Source organism: Pundamilia nyererei, unplaced genomic scaffold (assembly GCF_000239375.1).
Source record: "Pundamilia nyererei isolate P.nyererei 1_Seehausen unplaced genomic scaffold, PunNye1.0 scaffold00165, whole genome shotgun sequence".
Classification (NCBI taxonomy): domain Eukaryota; kingdom Metazoa; phylum Chordata; class Actinopteri; order Cichliformes; family Cichlidae; genus Pundamilia; species Pundamilia nyererei.
In genome coordinates this window covers 1,195,397-1,208,793 of record NW_005187566.1, presented here as the reverse complement: position 1 = coordinate 1,208,793, position 13,397 = coordinate 1,195,397, and the positions used below count along the sequence as shown (strand labels likewise).

The 13,397-nt window shown below is 40.2% G+C and overlaps 1 protein-coding gene across 1 annotated transcript in view; it reads right to left on the bottom strand.

Moving 5' to 3' along the window:
• Positions 1–6,096: 6,096 nt before the first annotated feature.
• The window catches only part of ufl1 (UFM1-specific ligase 1), a 13,768-nt gene continuing 6,467 nt past the window's right edge, over positions 6,097–13,397 (bottom strand). Inside the window, exons 9-19 of the mRNA XM_005745738.1 lie at positions 13,030–13,205; positions 12,737–12,916; positions 12,526–12,652; positions 10,831–10,953; positions 10,482–10,602; positions 10,230–10,396; positions 8,751–8,881; positions 8,556–8,636; positions 8,323–8,408; positions 8,058–8,238; positions 6,097–6,516 (exon numbers count right to left, since the gene is read on the bottom strand). Coding sequence (XP_005745795.1) covers positions 6,325–6,516; positions 8,058–8,238; positions 8,323–8,408; positions 8,556–8,636; positions 8,751–8,881; positions 10,230–10,396; positions 10,482–10,602; positions 10,831–10,953; positions 12,526–12,652; positions 12,737–12,916; positions 13,030–13,205 — 1,565 coding nt within the window. The 3' untranslated portion in view covers positions 6,097–6,324. The remainder of the gene's footprint in view (positions 6,517–8,057; positions 8,239–8,322; positions 8,409–8,555; positions 8,637–8,750; positions 8,882–10,229; positions 10,397–10,481; positions 10,603–10,830; positions 10,954–12,525; positions 12,653–12,736; positions 12,917–13,029; positions 13,206–13,397) is intronic.

The following is a 13,397-nucleotide window of genomic DNA, read 5'->3' as shown; positions in this document are numbered from 1 at the left end:
TTTATTTTTCCTGCTACCGCTACATGTGTAATATCAATCTTTTTCTGTGAGAATCATCAACATGAAGTTTAACCCTACCTTGAATTTGGGCAAAACCCTAACCCCAAAACTGGACCAGTGAGTGAAATAATAAATATGAAAGAAACATCAAAAGAATCACTGAGTAAGTCGGCACGAGACACATGCCAGCCTCCTGGCTGTTAAACCTGTAGCTATTGCCACCACCGCTCTAAACTCCAGATGTGGAAGTTGTAGGCCTGGGACTGGCTACAGAGAAGACTTGACAGACAGCCCCAGGATGAGAATGTGTTGGTTGACTGCTCTACGCCTGATGCTTTCATCCTGAGACTGAAGCATAGTGGTGGTAGCATCATGCTGTTTGGGTTCTCTGCAGGGTGAATGACTGTAACTAAGGGAGTTCATATACAATACAGTGAAGAGGGCTAAAAGTGAAGGATTTTCAAAGGTTGTTATGATGTTGTGGAAAGTCATCCTTTGGTTTGTGTGTGTGTGTGTGTGTGTGTGTGTGTGTGTGTGTGTGTGTGTGTGTGTGTGTGGGTAATAACGATAAAATAAAAATAAATGACACCTGCTGTCTGATAACGTCCCATATCACAGTGAGTATGAACTACATATGGATGTTAGTAATCTGAATTTTTTTTCAGAACAGTCCGCCTTTAATGTCAGCCCAAAGTACATATCAAAGACAAATGTATCTGTGCAGACTGTGAGACATGAAAGCCAGGCAAATGAGATCCTGGCTGCTTGTAGCATCATGCAGAGAACACCAACCATCCACAAAAAGGTCAGCAGGTTGTTTTTCTTAGATTGCTGACTGGCCATTTCTCTAGTGACCTCATTGACCTGCTACGGATGGATGAGGCACAGATAGACCGAACACTAAGACAAATTTGATCCCCACCACACTCTTGATTACAAAGGATGCTGTTCTTAATCATCTTCCTCCCAGGGATTCATTATGCAGGCTGCTGTGAGTAATGAGTGTGTCCAGAGCTTTGAAGCTCACTTTAATCATAGCACTGAAGACTATTACTAAGCAACAGGAACCTGCAGATGTCTCATGAGGAGGCATGGTGACAGCGGATGGATGTAGACGGGGATGTTCACCTAAGCAGATGAGAAGTCAAGGGGCCACTTGTGAATATCCTTCTGTGTGTACTGCTCTGGCATTATTTCAGCTGAGTGTCACTCTGTTGACAAACTAAACAGACTCCAGTTAAGTTGTGTGTTTTTTTGCATTGAGGCAACTGTCATTGTGATTTGGCACTTTATAAATAAAATTGAATAAATTGTTTGTTAATCATTAAATAAAATCCTATTTCCAAACAAAGGGGAATGCCAGAGTGCAGTCTTCTGCTTATTTCCATCTGGCAACCTCAAGAACTGTGACTGTAAAGAATAAAGCTGCAGTTCCTCTAAAATACACATGAGGCATATTAAGTCCTCAGGGACTCGCAGGTTCATTGAAACAGCATTAAAAAGCATCTCTATGGTATCTATACATGATATGCATATATATCAGGAAAACAAGCTGCGAATAATGATAAAATTGTAATGTTTTTTTCTAGAGAAAATGGCTCAAATTGACACAACTTGAATATAATTTGACAAATATGCAATGCTATTAAATTCGAGTTTTACATAGCAAATGCATATTTAAAAACTGTTGCAATTAAAAAAATGAAAATTATCAGTAATTCCGTAGATATCAGTAAACATCTGCTGTGTTTGCAGTGCAACATCAACCACAGCTAGGCTAGCTTTCAAATCTGCAAGGATGTAGGAAGAAAACAGACTGTAGATGGAGAGGCCATTGTGGAGTCTAGATACTATTAAGGGAGCAGTGTGGAATTTTCAACACCAAAGACTTTTATCAAGCAGCTAGCTCCATAAGAAAAATTTAGGGAAGGAAAATGGACAATTTATAAGATAAGCAATGCGGATGCAAGAACATTCTGAAACTGTTATGTTATGTTTTCTTGACATATGTTTATATGCCATGGTGCACTTCAACAGTACAATACAAGATTTTTTTTTAAATTACATGGTAAAACCCATGTTACAATTACTATAATCAAAAATTAGGATTTTGTTGTAATTATAAAGTCTGTTACTAGTTGTACAACAAGATTTTGACTTTCTTAAATGGCTGGTATTTAATCATATTAAATATTAGAAAAATCACATCAAGTTGTTTTTACACATGTACTTATGCTACCTAACTTTTCATTTAGCATAAAGAATCTGTAAAAATGTATGAAATCTCAGGTGAATTAAAGTTACAAAACTATATTTTAATTATGGAGAAATTCTGTATTTTTATGTGATGTATTCTATTATTTTACAGCATTTATCTGGTGGCACAGCTACTAGGTTGTTGTATATTAATAGTTATTATTATTATTTTTACACATTTCATTCTTTCTTTTGTTTCTTTTTCTTTTTTTCTAAAACTGTGTCAGCAACCTGCTAATCAAATTTGCAGGCGTTAACTCTTATGATATTATCTTTTCAGGGGTCAAAGTGCATATAATGAGGCATTAAAATGTGGTCCAAAAACAGCTGGAATGACTGATGTTCAATTTTTTATATACAGTCTATGATTTTTTTTTTTTAACAATCACAAGTTTATTAATAGTTGAAATGTTGCATTTCTTCATTTTGTGTGTTTACATAAAGGCTATTGATTGAATTGGAAAGTGAATTTGAAAGTGACCCAAGCTCCTTTCTCACAGCCAATGTAAATACTTTAACATAAGGTAAAGCTGCTAATGGCTGTTGCTCACACCCACTAGTGTCCTATGAATCCTATTGGGAAAACGCCCTGAGATTATCTTCTGGGAATCCTTTGCATGCTATATCCTCTTTGAAACACTGACACCTTAAATTAAAAATTCAGCGTTGGAAGGCTCAAGTCCTTCTCTTGTTGCCCTTGGTGACAGTCATGCAGCATCCAAATCATTCTGCAAAGGCAGAGCTGAAAGTTTATAAAAATAAAAGCCTGAACTGCTTAAGCAGTGATCTGTCAGCTCATGAATCAATATGTTCACTGAGATTGGTCGGTTAGATATTTGCTTGTGCATTGCTTTAGCAAACAGTTGTTGCTATGCACTGTCAGAGCTGCCTAGTGTTATAATCATCAGCACACGATGTACAAAGGTGTATTTGAGAGAGGCTTTTAGGGCTTTATGTAAACAACAACATTGATTTTATTGACAAGATAAACATGGATTACATGGACACTACGAGCAATTTACCCTATGAAACTGTGTGGGACTAACTGCTGTCATTTGAGGCAGTCCCACTGGGGCCAAATGTGATTAAAATTGATGCATTATGTTATTTTAAAAAATATTGAATTTTGCATTTACACGAATCACCTCCATGAATCACTGTCTTATTGTGGAGAAGTTTTGTTGTTTAGGTTTTTGCCCATGACAGGATCTCCCAAAGCAAGGTTGTCCTAGTTGATGGGCCAGATTAACTGCAACTGGGAAGACCCATATCATAGAACTACTGATGCCATCTTGCCAAGATTGGGGTTACTGGGGCAAGGCTCCAGAGAGGAGCACATTTTTTAATTCAGTTCTTTTTCAGTTCAATGTAATTTTATTTATATAGCACCAAAGTGTCATACAGCTCATATGTAAGGAATGTGGCAGGAGATATGCTAAATATAATGCCAAGTATGAAGTGTGAGCAACTCATTCATTCACATTCTCAACCAATTATCCAACTAGGATTGCAGGAGTGGCTTGACTTGGCTTCGCTATGAAGCGCCTTGAGGCAGTTGTTAATGTGATTTGGTGCTATATAGATAAAACTAAAAAAATTTTTTTTTATTGAATTAACCTCTTTTCACTTCCAATGAGTTTATACACAACTCTTACTATTAATCTCTGGCTCTCTTCCACAGTTTGTATTTTGTCTTGTTTCTAACTAACTAACTTGTTTCTAACTGTTAAAGGGAGTTTTTCCCTCCCATTGTCACTGACTCTTTGCTCATAGGTGTTCGCCTGATGGTTGGGGGTTTCTCTCTATTATTATTTTGTCTTTACCTTCCAATATAAAATGTTGCTTTGATTTTGTGCTATATATTGAATTGAATTGTTTGGCTCATATCAGTCTTCATTAAAGCTCACCTTTTCTTAGTATCTGTGGTGACTGAATTTTAACAGCTATATGCAGCCACTAATTGTTAATGGGATCCATTCATTGTCTATTTGGTCATTTAGTAACATTTGTTTACATTAAAAGTATAGTAAGGAAAGCATGAAATGGAAAAGATGTCTTTCCCTCCAATGAAACATAAACACCTGATTATTTTTCTATTTAATTGGCTAATTAAGCATGAATACACAATCCATCCACCTATTAAGCCATCTTAGAAAGGGGTTGGATAGCGTGGGATTCTCTTATTTTAGAATAAAATTCCTCACTTGACATCTCTCCCTTGCCAAGCCCAGAGGCCTCCTTTCTCAGAAGATGTGTTTCCATGGCAATGTGGAGCATGTGCTTGTGTGTATGATGAGCTCACACATCCATGTCCTGCTCAGCAAACTCTTCTTCTGGCAAAACGGTGTGTCTGCCTCCACAAACTACAGATGGTGCAGCCACATGCCAGGCTTCCACTTTTTCTGTGGTGTTGCAAACATGAGAAAGTCAACAGCTCCACCTTTATGAGGATAAGCATCATCCCAACCTCCATATTGTCTTTAAATAGAGAGGAACGTTTTTTACATAAACTAGATTGAAAGAAAAAGAAATGCTCATCATATACAACAGGCAGACACTAGATGCCTTTCTTGATGTAATCCAGAAGGGGATTTGGATCTCTGGCTGGATTGAAAATCAGGCAGAATCAGGCTTAGGGAGGTGTAGCTGTTCACCACAACTAGTTGGTGGTGAGGGGAAAGAGAAGAGAGCGGAGAGCTCACCTTAATCTTAGACTTGGAGGCACTATTTTTTTATCCCTTCTGCTTTGCAACTGGGTGCAAACTGCTGCAGTGTGACTCAAAAGTCACCCCTAGATGCATGCATGATCACAAGATCACTGAATCAGAAACCTCTTGCCTGGCTACACTAATAATGATATAAAAATTCACAAATTAGTGACAGAAGTCAGCCCTGGCGTAATACAATGCTATCCAGTACAGACTCTGATTTAGAAGCAGATTTATGAAGCATGCTCTGTTGTATAGTGACCAAAAAGAGACTATAACTCCTTATAGTCTTATAGTCAACATAGCCTTAACATTTAAGGAAAGCTCTTTTGATAATTGGGTGAAGGATGTGGAGTGGTGTGAACACATATGTTCAGCTTTTTTATGGCCTGGATTAGTAAAGGTTCTAATAAATTTCACTTCAGTTTTATTTCAGTGGTGCCAAATCAAACCACCTGTCACCTCAAGGTGGGATGAAGGGAAAAAAAAAACATGTATATGCTGATTTTTTTACACTGAAAAAAAAAGAAGAGCAGATTTGTTCAACCTCAAGTACAAAGGGAGCTCCAGGAAACTGCTTTATGTGTTTGGCCTGCAGAGAGCTCTGACCTTAACAGCTCTGAGATGAAGTAGAATATAAGAAGCAAATGCCAGCAAGCAGATTTAAAATCCTGGGGTTAAGCTTGAAACCACTGGGATGGAGACTGTGACATCCGTGTGTGTAGTGTACTCAGTTTGGTTCCTGCAGTGCTCTTCCTTTCTTTTATAACTGCATCAATATCACTCAAACGACTGTTTGCTGTTGGTGCCCCCAAGTGTTGAAACGCAGTATCATGCACTTTAGTGTAAGTTCACATAATGGTCACAAGACGGAGACAAACACACCTAATGCATCACTCTCAGACTCATCATGCAGACGTGGTACTGTCTTCATTGGCCAGTTATGCCCACATGTAATTTAAGCAGTTCAAAGCTCAGTTATGTTACATTTATGAAGCATGAAGAATGAGAACCAGGAATTTGCAGTACACGAGTACAAGCATTTAGTTCATTTACACCACTGTATTATCTGATGTTAAAAAAGGTCAGTAATAAAGTGTGAAGCCGAATGTTCTGCATTTGTGCTGGTCACAGAAGAAGCAACTCACTTGAGGAGGAGGAGAGCATTTAATACGCAAGTTAATCAGAACCTCACTGAGGACAATTGTGTTATATTCATCATACACAGTGATTTCCTTTAATAATTTAAAATGATGCCCACATAGAGAAATCATAGAAAAATACAGGACCACCAGCTGATCTAGAAGCAGCACAGGTCTTTAACCCTGTGACATTCCTTCCTCTTTATTCAACTGTTCAGTCAGTCCTCATTAACAGACGTCTTCCTCTGAGACAGCACCAGGTCCTTCACCTGAGGTGTAAGGGTCTGGACCTGAGCACGTGCGCTCCTCGCCTCCTCGTCCTGCTCCTCGTCATCCTCCTGCTTCTTGCTCTGGCTCACCAGCTGCTTCACCACCAGGCTCTGGTAGGTAGACAGCAGCTGCTGCTGCTCCTGCAACAAAATGCACACATTTCAGCTGCTTCACTCTCCTTGCAGCAGATGGAGACCACCGACAGCTGCTGCGCCTCAACACTACTTCAAGCGATCCTGAGATGAAGCTTTCAGACAGCACAATCACACGACGGGCATCGTAAAGCTAAACATTTACAGTGTTAATGGATTATGCACCTGTTTCTATATCCAATGAGAATCATATCAACTCCGGGAGGGATGGCTGTGTAACATAATATAACTGGACTGTGTTTCCCCTACACCAGGGGTCAGCAACCTTTAACACCCAAAGAGCCATTTGGACCCGGTTTCCACGCAAAAGAAAACACTGGGAGCCGCGAATACTTTTTGACATCTAAAATGAAGATAACACTGTATATATTGTTTTTTACCTTTATGCTTTGTGTGAACAACTAAGGTGTGTTGGTTATGAAATCCATAAAGTGCTACAGAGAAAATTACATTTTATTTATGTAATTAACACATTTTGAACTCTTAAAGAAATATAACAAAAGGACAGACACCAACCTGAACTAAAATGATCCATGTAGCAAACAGAAACTGTTGTGAGCCGCCACCCTTATATCGCCTTTGGGCTTTTGAAGCCTTGACCTGACTTTAAAAAAATTAATTGGAAAAAAAAAGCACTATGCTGCTGAAAAATAGATATTTACAAAATTCTGCCTAAATATGTATTTTACCAGGTTAATGTGTGTGGCGGGGCGTCGTCTGCAGCGCCGCTGCAGGGGAGGCGGACGCACCTGAGCGGCACCCGCAATCACGCCTCGCCGCCTTAACGTCTGTGCCATCTATGCTGTTGTTGGTATGTGTCGGGCTGTGAGCTGAAAAGCTACAGCCGGCTGCATGCGTACAGCAACCGTGTGTGAAAAGTGGTCAATAAAGAGATGCTGAAAAGCATGTTCATGGAAACATCGTCGGGTCTGCTGTGATATGTTTACAATGGGACTTCTGCTCCTAAGCCTCTGCGCACAGCGTCTGCTGTACGAAGTCACTTTCATCTTTACGCAGGACTGTAAGCCGTCATCTGTGAGGCGTGAGCGGTGTTTGTTTTTAACATAGTTCACGGTTGAGAATAGCTGCTGACATAATGTGGATCCGAAGATCCATAACTGGCCTACCTGGGGTTGAAAGTCTCGATAAATGCACAGCGTTTCGGCGGGTACACCGACTTCTGCGAGTGTGAAGCTTATTTTGATCAATGAAAAAAATAGACTATAATTTTATTTTTATATTTCAATATTACAATAATCTTCCAATTTAGAACTACAAGTTAAAAAAGAACTAACATAAATAAAATACACTTCAGCTAAAGACTTCTAATTTATTTTCCCAAACCGCACGGAGCCGCACTATAAGGACTAAAGAGCCGCAGGTTGCCGACCTCTACCCTACACAGACGTGATGAAGGAGTGAGCAGACTGGTATATCTGATGATCCAGTTTATCATTTTTTAAAATTGATGGATTGTGATGCAACACTTTTCCTTCCCATTCAAATCACGTTCAATCAGCTGTACATACTGCAGATATTCTCCCCGTGAGTGTGCTGATGATCTGAGGCACACAGCGGCCCGGGGCGTGCAGCATACAGTGCGTGCTGGCCTGAAACAGCAGCACGCTGGTCAGGTGGAGGACCAGAGCGGGATCCTCGGTGTCCTTCAGCTGCTCAGTCAGGGCCTGGCGGTGCAGGAACAGGGCTTGTCTGCAAGACACGCATTCACACACTTCTAGACTCCATAAGTGGATCAGGGTGAAGAGTTTTGTGGCTCGAATGTGCTTCCACTACCTCTCTTTTTTCTTGTCTCCTTTCTTTAGCATGAATCCACAAACCTCAGCACAGGTATCCAAGTTAGTCACAAAGTCTTCAATGGACTGTAAACACAGAAAGCAAATCCACCTTACTTAAAATGTTATCCCTCAACCTTTCCCCAGATTAGCGATTTTTAAATTTCAAGGTATTAGCTGTCATTTTGCAGTCACCCACAGTGCAACACTATTTTAGACAGGCATACTACTTACTTTGCCGTTCAGGGAGTTGTGCAGCTTCAAAAGAGGCCCTTTGGTCTCCTCTGACAGTTTGCCTAAAATCTTCAGTCTGACCTGCAGTACCAAATACAGTACCGCATATTCAGTGTCAACTGTTGAATTCAGCTCCACAGATAATCGTAACACAGTTTGAGTTTCAGGTTGCCGAGAGGAGCGACAGACACAGACCTCGTTGGTGATGGTGCTGGGATTCTCCACGGACATCATCAGGTCAGCAGCCAGGAAGTTAACCAGGATGTTACTGACATCAGTGCACACGGTCTTCAGGATATGCTTAGCGATGTGGGCCTGGGTATCATCTGCATGCATAAAAAACAAACATACAAATATTGCATGTAAAGCCTTTGAAATTTTGGATGATTCTACTCAGCCCTCACCATTTTTACAGTCATTTTCACCATGATACACACGTTTTATAGCCTAATCTCTCCAGTGAATTATGTCGGAGAGCTCCAACTTTAGCAGTTGTTCAGCTGCTTCTATTTTCTTTGCATTTAAGTGCACAATTCTCAATAAATAACTCACTACTCTTGCTGGGTGTAAAGCAAGGTCAATACACAAAACCTGTTATATTTCTTTTATGTTCCTCTAGAAATCCTGGAGATTTGGACAGTTTTGGATTGAAGTTCCCTTACATACTTAAATGTATTGGCTCTATTTTGAAGTAACAGATGAGTGTGTCATCACGTTTTCACATTCTAATTAAATTACCCCGATGTTGTGGCTGCCACTTAGTTTTGGATGTTTGTTCTTGTTTTTCATCTGTTAATATCACAATATTGTGTCTCACTATGAGGTTTTTATCAGAGCTTTACTAAAAAACAACATTTGCTCATTTGTCACTGTTTAATCCAAAAGTGGAAATTCAACCCAATGTATGTGATGTTCAAAGAGGAGGTAATATCTGGTATTAGTTACAGGGTTTAATACTACAATGCCAGATATTTTTTTCAAAATAATCCTTATGTATCTTACATTGGGCCTCGGTGCCGCTTTTGACTTCACTCTCTTCTAACCTTTAACATCCACTAGCCCATTTGTGGTCTGTTGTAGGTTTAGGGCTGGTGCTTTTAGCCACACACTATATAAACTGACTTTGAGAAACTAGAAGATATTGTTTGTGTTGTAACTTAGCCATTACAATTTTTCTCTTAAAAGCTTTTTGACAGCTTAGCTGTTGATGCAGCAACGAGCTCCTTCTTCTGAATGACTGCCCTCCAGGTGGGTGGAGCTTCTGTGCTCACAGTCAGAGCTGTGCTCCTGAGACTTTCACATCATCACTTTCTTTGGCATCACAGAGCCAGGAGTACAAAAACTGTCTCTGAGCATTGGGTACGCTCTGAAGCCTAATGCTCGTTTCCCTCGACATATATACGAAAATAAAGCAAAGGATGCTAGCTTTCCCGAGTATGACTTGTCTTTCACGGGTAAACATTTGATTCATACAGAAGAACAAATATCAGAACATGAACCCTGACATGATCAGTTAATCCAGTGTAACAGATCTATTACAAATACAGTGATCTGCCAAACAGTAAGGGTAAAATCTGGACCTTGTGAACCCCGCCTCCTCTCTCGTCTCCTGTCAGGATGCGAGAGATGAAGATGGTCCTGCTTCTGATTTCCAATACATGGAACATGACTTACCTGAGAAGAACTTGGTGCCTTTTTCAAATAGTCGGATATTGTTGTACAGGTTGGTGATCTCTTCCTGCAGATCCTTCATGCTCTTCTTCTTGTTGGCCCCTGATGGAGAGCTGGTGGAGGACATGAACACTGTCCGCAGCACCTCCTGGTAGGCTTTAGTCAGAGGCCTGCAGGGACATTAACAGAAGGTGAATGAAGGGATTGTTGGCAGCTCTGAGAAAAGGGAACTTCAGAAAGAGATGTGTCTGTTACCTGACTAACTGCTCTGCCAACTCAGACAGGATTTCTTCAGGGCAGTCACTCACTCGTTCCTCTAAAACGGCTACGATCGCCTCCTGGGCCATAAAGGGGGTTTCAGTCTGTCTGCTGCGATCTTGGCAAAGGTAAAACACAAGCTAATTAGTCTCCCTGGAATCCTACAGTTACCTTTGTCTTCCATGTAGAAAAAAAAAAAAAAAGAAGCTTAATGACCCAGGAGATTCCTCGTAAAGCAGCCATTAAGCTCTTATTACAGTAAAAAGCCTCAGTGAGCAGGCTTAATGTGCAGATGGAGACCATATTTCCCTGAGAACATAAAATGTCTTTGTGACGGCTGACATACTTTGTTGAGAAGGTCCAGTTTCCTCATCGCTGTCTTCATCTTTCCGCCCTTTCTTCTTGGTTTTACGAATCCGGATCTCTCTGGCATTGCCTCCTCCACCTGCTTTCACACTGCCACTGCCCTCTGGAAGACAAACAGTTAACAGATCCCAGTCAGTCTGAGAAAACTCAACTTCTTAAAGTCAGCAAACACTGACTTGCCACATTGCAGAGGTCTTTATTTTCACTGCTCTAGTATCACTTTAAGATAACCAGTCTATTATTTTTCCTGTCTTTGTCCTACGGGTCATTGTAGGGTAGATGTTGGCAGGTGGCGATGCCGTCTACTCCAAACGTTACAGAGCTGGTGTAAAAATAGCACAAGCAACATTTGCATAAAGCTGTGTTGGACAACAAAACACACACATTGGGCCTCATTCATTAATATGCATGCAGAAATGATCCTGCTCGCTACCTACAGTCTGCAATCTGCCACACCCCCATTTCACTGGGACATGTTTTATTGGTGAGGATGTTCTAAGAGAGACAACTGCAATACAAAAGCAAACATCAGGAGAATCTCTATAAGAATGACGGTTAACTGTGAGGCAAATCTTTCAAGTAAAAAAAACAAAACAAAAAACATATACTTATTTTATTTTATCTATAAATTTATCTAAAATTATCTATATTATAGAATTTCAGAATTTCAGATGAACAAAGATTAACATTAGACAAAACCTGCGTAAACGGAAAATACAAGTTTTTACTGATGACGTCATTCATTAAGAAGCTATCCACACCTGCTTGTCCCTGTGTGAAAAACTGCTGCCTTAGACTAATAACTGGTTGTACCATCCTTGGCAGCAAGATCTGCAATCGAGTGTTTGTAATAACTGGTAATGAGTCTCTCGCATCGCTGTGGAGGAAATTTGGCCCACTCTTCTTTGCAGAATTATTTCAATTCAGTTCCACTGAAGGGGTTTTGAGCATGAGCGGCCGTTTAAGGTCATTGCAAAGCATCTCAATCAGTTCTGGGTCCACTCCAAAAAATAATCTGATGATATTTGATGATTGTTTAAGTCCAAGTTTGTAAAAAAAATAAAAATGAAAAAAGAAATATTGGTGAGTTTTCTTGTAGATTTATCACTACGGGCACCTTATTGAATCCCTCTGGTCTCATCGTTCTGGTTTCTGGAAGCAGCTCTGACTGCTTTACATAAATAAAGGAGTCGCTTTACTCTTTGCTGCGCTGTCATTACACAAGAAGCCACTGACAGTATTGTCCTAAACGATAGGTGACACGGCAACCATAAAAATGGCCTAAGACCCATGTCCCTGAGCTTTGGGCCATTCTAATTGTTGCAAAGGCAAAGTGAAAAAAGTCTTTACTTGATCAAAAGAAATGAACAGATATTCCTCTCATTCATTTTCTTTTACCCACTTTCAGCTTTTTGCAAACAGAAACTGAAACATTTTTCTGCAAATTAAAACAGAAAAAATGATTTCATGTAAGACATCACTCATTAGACTCACTCATACATCATTACCTTAGAGAGCTTTGAGGACACATGTTGGACACTAAGAACCAAAATAAAATCCTGGGATTTCTCACCATTGTCAGTCTCCCTCACAAAATGCCAAAGGGACTAAAAACTATATGAATAAAAATAATAAAACAAAAACAGTGGGAGTTTGTGAGATAGGTTCCACAAACCTGCTGCCTTCTTCCTGCGCTCCGCTTCTCTCTTCTCCTTCTTAGAAGGTGCGGTGCTCTCAGTCAGGATAGATGCTTGCTTCAGATCCTCTTCAGTTATCAAAAACACTGGATTGCTCTTAACTTCCTGAAAAGCACACAAAATCTAGTTCACCCTTTGGACAGAGCATATACATATACATGTAAAACCGGGTGTCAAAGGAATCTCTACCTTCTGAGCTTTCTGCTGCATGGCCTCATCAAATAAAGAGAGGCAGTTGCTGATGAACTTCTCACTGACAACCACGGTGCCCCCCAAGATTCTGGCAGACGATTGGATGTTAGTGTTTCTCATAGCTTGGTTAATCAGTATCCCAATGTCCTCAGTCGACAGGCAGCTGGGCAGAACTGGCTAAAGCAGCCCAGACAGAAGAGGATAAGAAACAGAAATCTAAAAACAAAAAAAAACAAACAAAAACGATGCAACTCCTCTAATATCATCAATTTAAAGGTTAAAGAGCTGACCTGGAGGTCAGTCCAAGTGGCGGAATTGACAGCTTCCTCCACAGAGGCCTCCACCTGGTCGACCAGAGCTTGGCCCACACAGGCCGCTCTGAGGAACAGCAGCTTATTAGACTTGAAGCGCTTCTTTATGTAGCTGGATGGGTCGGGAATCCCCAGTCTAACCAATGCATCAAACTCTGTGGGATAACGATGTCATCAGTTCATATAGTATAGCAGTTTATTTAATAACCCTGAGCGTAGGGCTGCTCGATTATGGCAAAAATGAGAATCACGATTATTTTCACTGAAATTGAGATCTCGATTATTTGACGATATTTATTTAACCCTTTAAGACCTACTATAGAACCAAGTCCGCCAGAGCTTATATT